Genomic DNA, 14,137 nt, shown 5'->3' with positions numbered 1-14,137 from the left:
TCACCCACATTTTTGTTTAAGAAGACTTTTCCAGAGGTGTGACCCAGTCATTTATAGACTATTAATTTTGTACTTGTAGAGGTTGTTTTCCTGTCTTTAGAGTTTGTTGGAGCGGTTTCAATTGTTTTCAGATCTTTTATTGTATCTCATTGTTATATGATATTACATGGCTTCAATTGGTTTAGGCTGTAAGGCAGTTTATAAATTTGAAAAATAAAATTCAGCAAGGGACAGAAGAATTCACTTTAAATGTCTGTTGGAAGCCCATTCACACTATTCTGCACAGAGCCTCAATTATTTGTTTGCTCGGAATGTCTTATTTAACTGCTTGGAAGCCAGAAGAGAAGACAGGAAGATGAGAACTTTAAGCTCTCCATCTTCTCTTCAGCTACTCTTCTTCAATCAGCAAGCCATGCCAGATCACCTGCAACCAAATTAACCAGTTCCTTGAATAATGCTATTATGTGGATTAAAACACAATGCACATCATATTTTAAAAGGTATGAAAGAAAGAAAAAAGACTGTTCAGCAATTATTTACAGGCACAAGATGGTCTAAACATTTTTCCAACTTATTTCCAAGTACCTTCGTTGTTCCACAAAGTATTCACTGAATGAACTTAACAGTGTACAGTACAGTAATTCAAATCTATGACACAACTGAGAAAATTAATGATTATATCACTGAACGGTGTGGTCCATAAACGGTTGTGTAGGTTGAATGTATTTCTTTTTCGCTGCTGCCAACATCAGTCTTGGTAGCCAAGCCCATCAACGTACCGGTGGAATGGCTGCAACCAGTGCTATTTTTCTACAAAAATATGTGCTGGAACTCACCCTGGATGCCTCCCTTGTTCTCTTATAATGGCTTGGCACCCACCTGAGTGGTGCTGGGACTGAGTTCCAGTGAGATCCAGCTGGAAAAAAAGCCCTGGTTGCAACGGCTGTGGCCAGTCGAAGCAGGCTTGGGAGAAAGTGCATGGTTGTTTCGGGGTCAAGATCTGCCAGTCTTCAATTGTCCATGCTAGCACCAGTGAGTTGAAGCATTAGTGCAGTACAGTCAGTGTAGAATCATGACTACTAGAAAAGGAGACCCATACATAATTTTAAACGATTGCTATTAAATATATCACTTACATCTTTCCAGATATTTATAGAAAGCGGGTGTAAGAATAAAACCACGCTGGATCACAGAATTTAAAAAAAATGACTGTATAGAACAGGCATCCCCAAACTGCGGCCCTCCAGATGTTTTGGCCTACAACTCCCATGATCCCTAGCTAACAGGACCAGCGGTCAGGGATGATGGGGATTGTAGACCAAAACATCTGGAGGGCCAAAGTTTGGGGGTGCCTGGTATAGAACATATGGCTTGAATTGCTTAGTATGCCCATGTCTTGGAATATGAATTGTCACATGTTTTATTATTTTATAATTAATACTCAAAACAGAATGCCATGCTTCACTGATCACTGGTTTATAGGAGGAGATGGGGCCATATGGAGGAATCAAAGAGGTCAGTCCTTATTAATGAACTGGCCTTCAAGTCGCTGCATTAATTAAACATCCAATAACATTACAATTTTACTTTAAAATGATTATTAACATACTTTCCTATTTTAGGGCAGTGGCTCTCCAAGTGATACAACCGCTTGTCTAAGACCCATTTTGTGTTTTGGTGTCTTGAACCCTAATTTGCTTGCATGCACAGCGAGTAGCAGAGTTATGTCTCCATATCATACAAACTTACTATATACACCAATATTACATAATTGTGCCAAATACAAAGAAATTGAAAACATGTGCTTTATAAATTAGCATGTGATGGGCACTGTTTAGTCTTCTGCCAATGGTACATATACATAAGTACAGTACTTCTTAACTTAAAAGAGTCAAAAGAGCCATATAATGATGAATAAATAGAATGAGGTAGCAGAAAGAGACATGCAATAAAATACTTTAGTTAGATCCTTCAAACTGTATTGATAAATAATATGGAATTCAAGAGAATGTTAACGTTCAGTTCATTATTAGTTAATACCTCAGACTGAGTGAAGGAAGTAATTTTAAACTTGCCTCCTTTGTATTTGCAGTGTTGAACTTAGGAGCTGCATGTTTCTTGTCATTAAGTCCTCAATTTCCACAGAACAGCTGGAAAAACATAATCTATCAAATGGATAGCAATGTTTTAATGTAGAACAAAAATAGTTCCTGCAAGGTACTAATTGCCTCAGGACAAATGCAGGAACTCTAAAAGATATTGCCTGAAACACTATCATCTACAAACCAGTAAAGATGAAAGCTATGGCCAAAATAGATCTAAACTGGGAGATAGTGGAATGTCTGTTCATTTTGTCCATATTATACACCAGGTAATATCATACATGAACTGAAGTCAACACCAAGGCTCCACTGGCTTCAATTAAATCAAAGGTTTACCTATTTATGGTTTGTCACAAAGGCTGCTTGTCCATTATTATTATTATTATTATTATTATTATTATTATTATTATTATTATTATTATCATTGCTGCTGCTGCTGCTGCTGTTATTATTTCTACGCCACCTTTCTGAAGATCACAGGGTGGTTTGCAATATAAAAACACAAAAATACATAACATAGTAACAAACAGAAACAATAACCCTCACACAGATTGATTGATTGATTGATTGATTAATGAGCCAAAGGCCTGGGAGAGAAGGAATGATTTTACCTGGCACCTTGATGGGGCAAAGTCAAAACTGTTTAGAATCATGCTCAGAAAGCATAGGACATGCAGAAAACCACTTGGGAGGCACGGGATAAGTGGAAGTGTGGACGAACCCCAAAGCATCCCTGACAGGTGGCCATAAACAATAACAAATAATTACGGTAACTCTGGTTTACTATAATGCATGTGTAAAGCCAATGAGATGGGGGTGGGGAATGAAGTTCATTCTGTAAGAGCAACTGCACCCATTTCCCATCTACTAAAATCATCTTGCTGCAGATTTTATTTTATTTTTTATTTTATTTTTGGCCAAAATACAATATGTTTTGTTGGTAACTTATCTAAAAGTATACATATGGCAAAGTAGGAATAAATTTAGACCTTATATGAGAACTTAAGATCTACCTAAAACTAAATGGAATTACAGGCTAATTTTGGATAAATAAATGTGGTGTGTTTTATGAGGCCTATTATTTCCTCACCAGGACATTAAATTTTCATTACAACTGTGGAATTTGCTCAAATATAAAGAAGAGGAATAATGTCCTAGCTGCACATAACAGAAATTTTCCTTAGAGACGTCTTCCACCTGCAATTACAAAACACTATGTAATTTAAAAACAGGTTTCTATAACACAGCTTTAACATTCTTTCTGCCTTTTAAAAGGTACAATAATTTTATTAGTGTAAATCTGTCACTAAGATATAAAAAAGCTTTCATTTATAGACAATATATCTATGTAATGCATTCATATATAATCATCTATATGTCTTGGTGTTCCACAAATTACTTATAATGACTGTCAAGTTATTCATTTAGATTCATTTGGATTGAGTGTTCTTTCTGGCATTGCACATCTGTTAAAGCAGGTTCTTGCACACAACACAATAAGATGTGTTAGTTTTTAAGGTGCCATTGGACGTTTTATTCTTTACATTGCTGAAATACATGGAACCAGTGCTTTAAAAAATATTTAGGGGTACTCTCATTTTCCTACACATATTGAAATATTGTCCCTCAATGAGGCCAAACTTAGATTCACGAACTGTTTACGGGTATGTGTACCCCTGCATACCCCCAGAAAAAAAGCACTGCATGGAACTAAAACTAAATTATTTAAACTTAAGCAGCAAGAGGATATTTTCCTGTTTTAAAAAGCCACACTGTGATAAGTGGCCTCAGGGTACACTTCTATGGGAGAAAGTCCCATTGATATCAGAAGCTCTCTCTTTCTAGCAAGTATGTTTGTGAAAGCCATTGTGGTGTAATGATTAGTGTGTTGGACTAGGACTTGGGAGACCAGAGTTCAATTCCCCACTCAGCCATGAAGTTCGTTGGATGACTTTAGGGCAGTCTCTTAGCCTAACCTACCTCACAGGGCTGTTGTGATGATAAACTGGTGAGGGAAAAACCATGTACATGAGTTCCTTGGGGGGGGTTATAAAACGTAATTAATAAATAAAATTCAAGTGTTTGTGACAACATTTTAAAAGGATGCTATAAGGAACATTTAATGTTGCAACGTTGCAATTCCCTGTCTGCTGCCTGAAACCTACCACACTGCATTTTTTTATAACACAAAGAAAATAGACAGTAACTATTTATTCTTCATTTAAGATATTCTGAATAACATTCCAGAGCTTAAGTTTAATTTGAAGGATCCACTGAAGTACTACATGAGTATAGCAGTAAAATAACAACAAAGCCTGATATTTGCATGCTTTCTTACACTGAAGTAGTTGAGGACCTGAAGGCACTTCAAATTTGATCGCAAAACTTACTGATCCAATTTCTAATCGACACAACTTCCCACAAAACGTTTGAAAATATAATAGCCTTAAAGTCCGCAAAGCTCACTTTATTTCAACACAATGCAAATGAAGCCATCATTGTTTTGCAAAGCTCCACAGAGGAAGGAGGACAACATGGTGGTGGTTAAATGGATCCTCATGCTTTCGTATGTTACAGAGGACACTTTCTGAAATGACTTACTGGATTGTACATCTGATTGAACAACTGTTCAGCTTGCTACATTGCAAAGTTGGGAAGGAATGAAGCACAGACAGGAAAAGAAGGAAAGATCCAGGAAAACAGTATTAGCTCAGCAAATCCAGCACATTTGCACAGAAGAACTCGGAATTTTATTTTTATTTTAACTAGAAATTTAAGTTTCTAAACATTCTTTAGTGCAAGTGAGAGGCACTGGGGGAAAATAAATGTTGACTTTGGCTCCTAAAAAAGAATAGCTGGAGTAAGAAATCTAAGGTTTGTGTTACTTTCCCTTTCTCAAGTGAAATAACCCATGAAATACAGAAAGCTGTCCACTTTTGATGATACATTAAGTGCTGGTCTCCAGCAATGAATCACTAGAAGTGCTTTTGGCCAAGGCTGCAATTTATCACCAAAGCTTCAAAGATGGTAATAATAAAAGATTAATTAAACTTTATCATTAAATTTATGGCCTTCCTTTCATATTAACACAAAACTGCATTTCAGTTTTATTTGAATTCTGAACAGTACAGTTTGGCAAACAGTAGTGGTGAGGAAATCTAAGCGGCAGCGAACAAAAGGAAGACATTCTGAAGGGGAATAGTATATAAGGAAGCAAAACAAATGATGCTGTAAGCTATAAACCACTTATTCTAGAGCAGTCTCGCTGAAGTCCTACTACCCTGTGGGACTTCAGCTTTATGATGACCCCATGACAACTCAATCACTGGGGTGGGAATGGGGGGGGGGAGGTTAAGGGTTTGAACAGGATGCCAGTGATTGAAAATCCACACCTGCCTCCACCAAGGGTATTCACTGAGACCACTTGAGAACAAATGGCTTAAGGATTACTTACAGCCGTTAAACAAAGAAAATTCCTATGACTTCTTCATTCATGAAGGCAAAATGTCTATAAAACGAACATCCATTGGGGCATTTTTCTGTTAATGCTCTCATGCATTTCACACTGCGAGCTTTAATTTATTAAGCTCTGATCCAAAGAGCCTCCTGAAAATTCACGGATGCAGTGAAGCTGTCCAGATTTCTCCCTCCGTTGTGGATTCTTTCACTGCATTGAAAGAAAGTGCAGCAAAAAGAGTCCCTCCTTGAATTTCAGAGCAGACTTTAATGGGTAGTGGAGGCCTCAGAATCCCATGTGCGAACTGAATCTCTCCCATGGCATTTTTGGTTCTCCCTCTTCATAATCCTGCCTAGTGTGGCCACTTACATCACCCAAAAAAGAGCAAATGCATCATAAAGAGGGCACAGATTTGCACAAAATGCTGCATGCCAGTTTATGTGCACGGATGCAAATTTAGAAACATTTGCTATAATTTAAATAGGTATGCATTGCAAGACAGCAGGGACAACTATGGCAAGATGACCTCTATGGTTCAGGAGCTATCTGCTATTGGGCAACTTCAAGGGCTCTGCCCTCCCTTCTTGTAATTCTTGATCTTTAAACCACAGGCCCATCAAATAGACAACACCTTGAAATAGAGAGCTGACAGCCCTTCATATAGAGGACTGTCATCTGTAAAGTTGGATATCCTAGCATTCATTTTTAACTGTACAGTATGGTGTTTTTTCCCTCCACCCAAGGGAAATGAATAGATATGCAATATACTGTATATATATATATAGCAGCGTTGCCATACGTCCAGAATTTCCCAGACATATCTGGAAGCCTGCTCAACAACTTTTCTGTCTTGATTTTTGCTCTTTGAAATATGATAACCCTACAGTATAAGATAAAGGTAAAGGGACCCCTGACCATTAGGTCCAGTCGCGGACGACTCTGGGGTTGCGGCGCTCATCTCGCTCTATTGGCCGAGGGTGCCGGCGTTTGTCTGCAGACAGCTTCCAGGTCATGTGGGCAGCATGACTAAGCCGCTTCTGGCGAACCAGAGCAGCACACGGAAAGGCAAAGCCTTGAAAAGCAACAAGGCATTTTGAAAGCTGAAAGAATTTTGATGCTGGTGAATTGGTTTCACCGTTTCATCCATTTCCTAGCTCAAAAATATATGAAAGAAGAACTAGCAGAAAATCAGATAAAATAGCAAAGGGAACCCTAACCTCTACAAATTAACTTTCGGCATACCACATGCTTTCTTTAATACACCTTGCTGTTATTGTAGCCAGTAGGAACTAAAAACTAAACAGTTTTCTTTGCATAAACAGAACAAGAAACAGGTCAGTTGTGAATGGGCTACTTTTTGTAAATACAGAAGTACTTTAAGTGGTTTGAAGTGATTTGATCATTTCAATTATTCTTTTAAAAACTAATCAAAAAGTAAGTGTGTAAGTGTGTGTGTAAGTGTGTGTGTGTGTGTGTGTTGGAATGATACGTTACATGCAACTTCCAAAAGCAAGTTTTTCTTTTTTAATGATAAATTTAAAAACATGCTTTTGAAGTTTCATCTGGAATTTATTTTCCAATTTTAACAAATATTTCAGTTTCCTGACCCATCACTACTGTGGAATGCAAGTTTCAAAAAACATCTCTCTACCTATAGGAACAAAGGCATATCAATACTTCATCACTTTCATTACCAACCAAATGCATGAACTTAGGTTTTCCTACAAGTTCAAATGGCTGAACACTAAGCATGCGGATCTGTTGTATGACCGTCTTCTCACACAATGTTTGGAATTTCAGCTAAAATTAAGCAACGCTGCCAAATGAAACATACATTAAGAAGAACTGTTTGAGGTCAATTACCAATAACAATTCATGTTTCTGTTTAGCACCACAAATTTGAAACTTTCATTGTAGAAGTACCTGTTCTTCTCACAAACCAGTGAATATTGCTAAAAATGGCTGAGGAATAATACAGTTTTTTTAAAAGCAACACTTGGTATAAAAACTTGAGATCTGTTACATCTGTGAAAATCTGGCTCTTTAATGTGCTAAGCATTGCATAGCCCACTAGTACAGCCAGTACTGCCATGACAACAATCTTGAAGACACTGTCCGGAGACACTGTCCTTTTGAGGCTTTTGAGACGTCTTCCGTCGAAACTTTTGAAAGACTATTGAGAGACTGTCCTTAGACATCTGTTTTGAACACACGGCTTGACGGTCCTCGCTACCACTCTGTTATATTGTACATAAGAACTTTGATGGGCTTCTTCCTATAATTTGAATGATACCATTATTCTATTATATATTCTCTACTAACTATTAGCCTACGTATTGTGTTTGTATTGTTGTGCTGACAGCAACCTTGGGCAGCAGGTGCTGAGGGACAAAGCTGTGCACGCCACACAGTTGCCCATGCATCCCTTGAGCCAACCTACCGTCTTCAGATGCAGCATTGAAGTAAGGTTCAACTGAGAACCTGGTAACCTTCTGCATCTAGAATGCAAGGGACACCATCTTGTCCTTTGCTTCAGGCAGCAAACGGTGTTGAGTCAGACCCGCCCAGCAATGAAGTGCAAATATATCCTTAGCTGCTGGAGTGAAAGAGGTGGTTGCAGCACATAATTTAACTGCAGCATGCACACACACTCCTTGACTTGTATGGATGGTAAACCTACATTGGTGCACTGGATGTTATGCGCAATGCGCTGATTTTGGTAGGTTGTTTTATCTCAGATTTCAGTCCAGTTAGGACTGTTTGGGGTTGCATCTTGATGCTCTTTATATATGATTATTATTACCTTTTGGGGTGTGTGTCAGGGCCGTCCTAAGGGTATCCGGCGCCGTGGTGCAAAATCCCTCCGGCGCCCCCCCCCGCTTGCTTGGTGCCGTTGGAACAGTGGCTAGCAAGCCTGCTATTGCGAGGGGGCTTGGCGGGAACAGCGCACCGAAAGGAGCCCTTTTGGGCACTGCTCCCACCGCACCCCCCTTGCAAGTCTGCTGTTGCGAGGGGGCGTGGCAGGAACAGTACACGGCGAAGGATACATTCGACCGCCCCCTGCAAGTGCGATGGAGGAGGGGCAGCGGCAGAGCTAGGCTGCTTCAGCAGCAGCGCCGCACTTGCCGCCTCGAACATGAGCAGCGCGGGGGGCTGCTGGGTGCCGCAGCCCAGCACCCCTGATGGGGAGGCGCCCTGGTGCACCGTGCCACTAAGCCAAATGGAAAGGACAGCCCTGGTGTGTGTGTGTGTTTGTTTGTTTGTTTGTTTGACATTTAGCATGCTGCAACCTATCTTGAACTGTCAAGCACTGATCAGGCAATTCAACCCAGATATGAGGACTGGGCTGTCTCTCCCCTTGCCTGTGACTTAACCAAAGATTGTACGACTAAAGTATGATCTTCTGTCCATGGGTGTACATGGGACCTTGCACTTTTGCCTTGTCAGGTTTAATGTTCATATAGTTAATCACTTTGCAAGCACCTGTCCACAATGATGTCTGGGCCACGCAACAGCCAAATTTAAAGGTGTTTTTTTCCCCAAGTTGCACTTTCAATGAGAGTTAAATATGCTTAACTTTGGCCCGACTGTGCCCTTGGTTTAATGATCTATTGGCAACATGAGCCCGTTTACAAGGTGTGGAAGGCAAACATGATGCTGAAACCAAGAAGTATGCCATGAGTTTGTGTTTCAACAATGAACATACACAATACTAACTCACATAGGAAAGAGAAACAATGTATGGTAGAAATGTGCTAACATGATTTCCAAATCATTTTTGACAAAATCATTTAGACTAAATGTGATTAAATATGCTGTACATCCAAAAAAAAAAGTTCCCGTATATATTTACATGGCTTTTCTGCTGAATACAATTTTTTAAAATGGCAATAATAATACAGTATTATCATTTTAAAACTGCCGACAGGTTTCAGGCTTAATAAACAAACACATTTACATTCATTAACAGTAGTTTCGACTTGGAACTAACAGATGACATATTTCACTGCAGAAACGCAGGCATGCATTCGAAATAAGATCTGTTGTTAGTATTTACCTTTTTCAGTTGTGCTTCTAGCTTACTACACTCCTCCTTCTTTTGCTCTATGGCTATTTCTAAAGACTTTAACTTGGAGTCTCTTTTCAGTCCAGCCGAAGCCAATGACGATGCATGTTCTTTGAGGTCAATTAAGCTAGACTAAATACATGTAATATATATAAAAGAGACAATTGAAAGAGAAGGTTACCGGAAAACATAGAACCCATTTTTTAATCCCTACAAAGCCTTTTACAGTGGGCTTGGGGACTGTGCACTGCTGCCATTCTCTAAAGCACAGCTGCAGTGATGTTCCAGAGCCATGGGTAGAAAGCCCGGCACCATGTTTAGTCCCTGCTGCAAAAAGCTTAGAGGAAATCAACAGCATAGGAGCATTGCACCTCTGTGGGCACAGTATATATACTTGGCCCACTTACCCTGCTTCTGGCCTAACTGAAAGAAAACTGATGATCACGGACAGTTATTAAGTTCAGTGAACCTCTTTTTATTCTTTACCGGGGCTTTTCTCTCTCTAAGCAATTGCAGTGGACCCACTTTAAACCTAAACAACAACAACAAAAGATGGGCTTATTATGTCTATGTGGACTTGCAGACCTGCCGGTTTACAGGAGAGAGGGAGGGGGCTTCCTATTTATGCCGATGTCTCAGCCTCTGCACTAACACAACGGGAAAATATTAAGACATCACTAATATTATTAATCATTAAGCAGAACATACATTTGCAAATGCAGTTGTAGAAAAACCATGGATTCTGATATATATATATATATATATATATAGAGAGAGAGAGAGAGAGAGAGAGAGAGAGAGAGAGAGAGAGAGAGAGAGAGCAGCAAATATTTCCACTGCAGCCTCAAAATAACAATCCCATAAACATGGCCAAGTACTAGCCTCCAGGAGCAAGACATAATTCTAGTGCTATCACATTAAGTCTGAGAGGCATCGTCATAGTTTTGAATAGGTCCAACCAACACAGTGGCACAACTTTAGGCTTGCTTGTCTCTGGTTCTTTCCAACAGGGTGTTTCTTAATGTGTCTCATCTCCCCTTTACTGCTATTATCAATTCTCAAAGGCCCAGGATGGTAGGGCTCAGCATGGGTGTAGCCAAGGGGAGGGGGACACAAAAAAGCGTGGAAAGTACTCAATTAATTGAGCTCCCGCACGCGCGCAGGTGCCTGGCCCCTAACAAAAATCCTGGCTACGCCTATGGTGCGTGAAAATTATATGGACTGTGAAAAAATAATAGTGTGACATTGTTCTCATTACTGTCATCACTTACATGTCACAGTGTATTATTCAAAGAACTTTGCATGTGTTATCTGTGTAATCCTTACAACAGCCAGTAGTCTTATGAAGGCCATCTGCAGCTGAGAGTGGAAGGGGTGAGGTGGAGAGAAAAATGCCTTGGCTAAGGCCACCTAGAGAGTTCATAGCTGAAGTGAGTTTTGAATCGGGGACTTCCTGGGTTACAGCTACAATTAGCACAGGTAAAAAGATAAGGACAGAAATGAAGTAACCTTTAATTCCTGGAAGCCTCTGCTGCGTCCAAATTGTTTCTCTTCCCGGAATGGCATGTTTGAAGCCCAGCCATTATTAAATTATATGTAAAAGTTGGAAGCCCAGAAATATGGTTGCTTTGGAGATGTTACATCCCAAATTATTTAAATATATTTGCTTTCAACTGAAACATCTCACTCTATGACTGTAAAACTATGCAATTTGAATCACAGCAATACAAATATTCAATTAATTGCAAAGACTGACCTCTTTTTCTGTTAGCTCTGCTTGCAAAGCATTAACTTTTTCCTTCAGGTCTTTGTTTTCTTTTTTAAAGGATTCAATTTCTTCAATCCTTTCACGGTCATCTCTTTCCCTCTGCTCCTTTAATCGCTCTATAATTCTCTCCTAAATAGTGAAAACATGGTTACACTTTATAACTTGAACCAGCAGCTTGGAAAATATGTGACCACACACACACACACACACACACACACACACACACACACACACCACCCTTCATCTGAGGATCATGATCATAGGGTGGTTTACAATATAAAAACGCAAAAAGACATAACATTAGCCAAAGGCCTGGGAAAAGATGAATGTTTTCACCTGGCACCTAAAGATATGTAATGAAGGCACCAGGCGAGCCTCCCTGGGGAAAGCACTCCACAAATGGGGACTTTTAAGAGGCTCAAATAATAAATTCCTTTTAAAGAGTAATTCTGGATTTGCTCTCATTCGAAGAACATGAAGAATGAGGTCACAATCCAAGAAACTGCACACTCAGCTCAATGCACGTACATAAGTATGACCTATCGAGTTCAACACAGCCTATCAGCCAGCATGTTGTGATTTGCCAAGTGCTTGAGAACACCCCTCTGCTTCTGAATTCCTAGACCAGCAGTGAATCTGCTGAGCCACTAGTCTGCTTCCGTGCAGGGCAGGCAAATTGCAGGATTTGGCTTGATGGGTCACAAACTGTGCATCCAACCTTGTCATATGACCTTTTGACTCCCTACCCCACCCACAATATCGTCTCCCTATATCCCACTGTAAACCAGTTTTGAAAAGGGAGTGTTGATCTATAAATGGTTTCCCTAGAAGGACATAAGCTTACGTTTCCACCTCTCTTCCTACTGGGCAAACAACTGTTTTCAATATACTGCTATCTCAGCTTGAGCTAGTATCATATTATGATACTCTCTGACAGGAGATGTGAAAAGGTAAAGGGACCCCAGACCATTAGGTCCAGTCGTGACTGATTCTGGGGTTGCGACGCTCATCTCGTGTTATTGGCCGAGGGAGCCGGCGTACAGCTTCCAGGTCATGTGGCCAGCATGACAAAGCCACTTCTGGCGAACCAGAGCAGCGCACGGAAATGCTGTTTACCTTCCTGCTGTAGCGGTACCTATTTATCTACTTGCACTTTGACATGCTTTCGAACTGCTAGGTTGGCAGGAGCAGGGACCGAGCAATGGGAGTTCACCCCGTCGCGGGGATTCGAACCGCCGACCTTCTGATCGGCAAGCCCTAGGCTCTGTGGTTTAACCCAGAGCACCACCCGCGTCGCACACAGGAGATGTACTCAGGTGTAAATGTAAGCTTCATTTCAGAAGGTAGCAGTTAGTGTACACTCACTTAAAAGGAAGTGCAAATATTCGTGTTTCTCCAATAAGCTTAGTTCTTTTCTACTGTAATACAATATAGTACATGACATGAAAGTGCTTTCTGTTATGTATGGGAAAAGCTGGGCATTGTGCTACATGTACAAATATATAACTAATGTTTAATATTATTGTGAGATTTTTAACATTCAAGAGAAGACATTTATTTAACCAAGTAATAAGGCCTCAGTCAAGGGAATTTTCAAGCATACACATTTGGAGCTTTTTGACATACAAAAATAATCAACTCTAAGACCAATGATCTTGAGATAGATCTTGAAATAAGAATGTTGATGTAGAACAGGTATTATTAGCTACTGCATTTTAAAAGCAATTTTTTTCCAGAAGAGCTGGAAGTCCTTAGGTTGATAGCAATGCTGAACTGCACGTAATCCTGGTTCACCTTCTAAAGTAAGGCAAATTAGAGCACTGACAAATTTAGATATACCGTACTTTAGGCATCTGTTTGAAGTCAAACAGAGTTTGAGAGTATTCATTTAACATATGATTATTACTGGATATTATCATAACATTAACCCGGCATCTCACCCTGTGAGGATATTGAGATGGACCACATGGATAAGCCTGGGTTCATATACACTTGATTCCTGTGTTGTTTGAAAGCTCAGAGTTCATTAATTTTGCAGGAAAATCATTCAAGGCTCCCAGGTAGCAACGATGCTTAATGTCGGAATGGAAGCTAACTGTTCCTGTTTTCTTTTGCCTGTCCCAAGTTAATCACTGTTCCTGTTTGGGCTTTGAAAGATGCCTTGTTAAAACTTTGAATAAGGGTTTCTAGATTTCTCATACATATATTATCTCTTGAGTCAATGCCTACACTTGAACATACATTACAGCTACTGGGGGATATTTACTATGAACACGGGAGCCCATCCCATTTCACTGCCTGAGGCAAAACTGAAGGTGCTGCCTTCTCAGCAGTCTCACCCTCTCACCAAAGCCTCGCTTACCAAGATCGCACAGCAGCTTCCAGCAAGATCTCACAAGAGTTCTGTAACCTCTCATGAGATTTCTGCAGGATCTCATGAGATCTTGCCTGAAGCTGCCTTCACTGCTTCTCTTCCCTCCTCTAGCAGCAGGAACAGCCAGGGAAGCCACCCAAGGCAGCTGCCTCAGTCTGCCTCAGGCCGACCCTCACTCTGGATATCCTTGCCCTGACATCTCCACAGATTGTGGAATGGGGAAGAGAATAATGCTATGCTTATTTGGAAAGTTAATTCAGACTGTTCCTTTAACAGCTCTCCTCCTGCTCCAGTTTCAGTACCCTCAGTCCCAAACCACCCCTCATGGAATTTGTTGGTCCTCACCTTCTCTCTCACTGTGGCTTCTAAG

The 14,137-nt window shown here is 40.2% G+C and overlaps 1 protein-coding gene across 1 annotated transcript in view; it reads right to left on the bottom strand.

Annotated features, from left to right (window-relative positions):
• ERC2 (ELKS/RAB6-interacting/CAST family member 2) overlaps positions 1–14,137 on the bottom strand; it is a 361,357-nt gene that overhangs the window by 137,809 nt on the left and 209,411 nt on the right. Inside the window, exons 8-9 of the mRNA XM_060271028.1 lie at positions 11,382–11,522; positions 9,617–9,757 (exon numbers count right to left, since the gene is read on the bottom strand). Of these exons, the coding sequence (XP_060127011.1) occupies positions 9,617–9,757; positions 11,382–11,522 (282 nt within the window). The remainder of the gene's footprint in view (positions 1–9,616; positions 9,758–11,381; positions 11,523–14,137) is intronic.

The sequence above is a fragment of the Zootoca vivipara genome, chromosome 2 (genome assembly GCF_963506605.1).
Source record: "Zootoca vivipara chromosome 2, rZooViv1.1, whole genome shotgun sequence".
NCBI lineage: Eukaryota > Metazoa > Chordata > Lepidosauria > Squamata > Lacertidae > Zootoca > Zootoca vivipara.
This window is presented reverse-complemented; position numbering and strand designations above follow the sequence as displayed.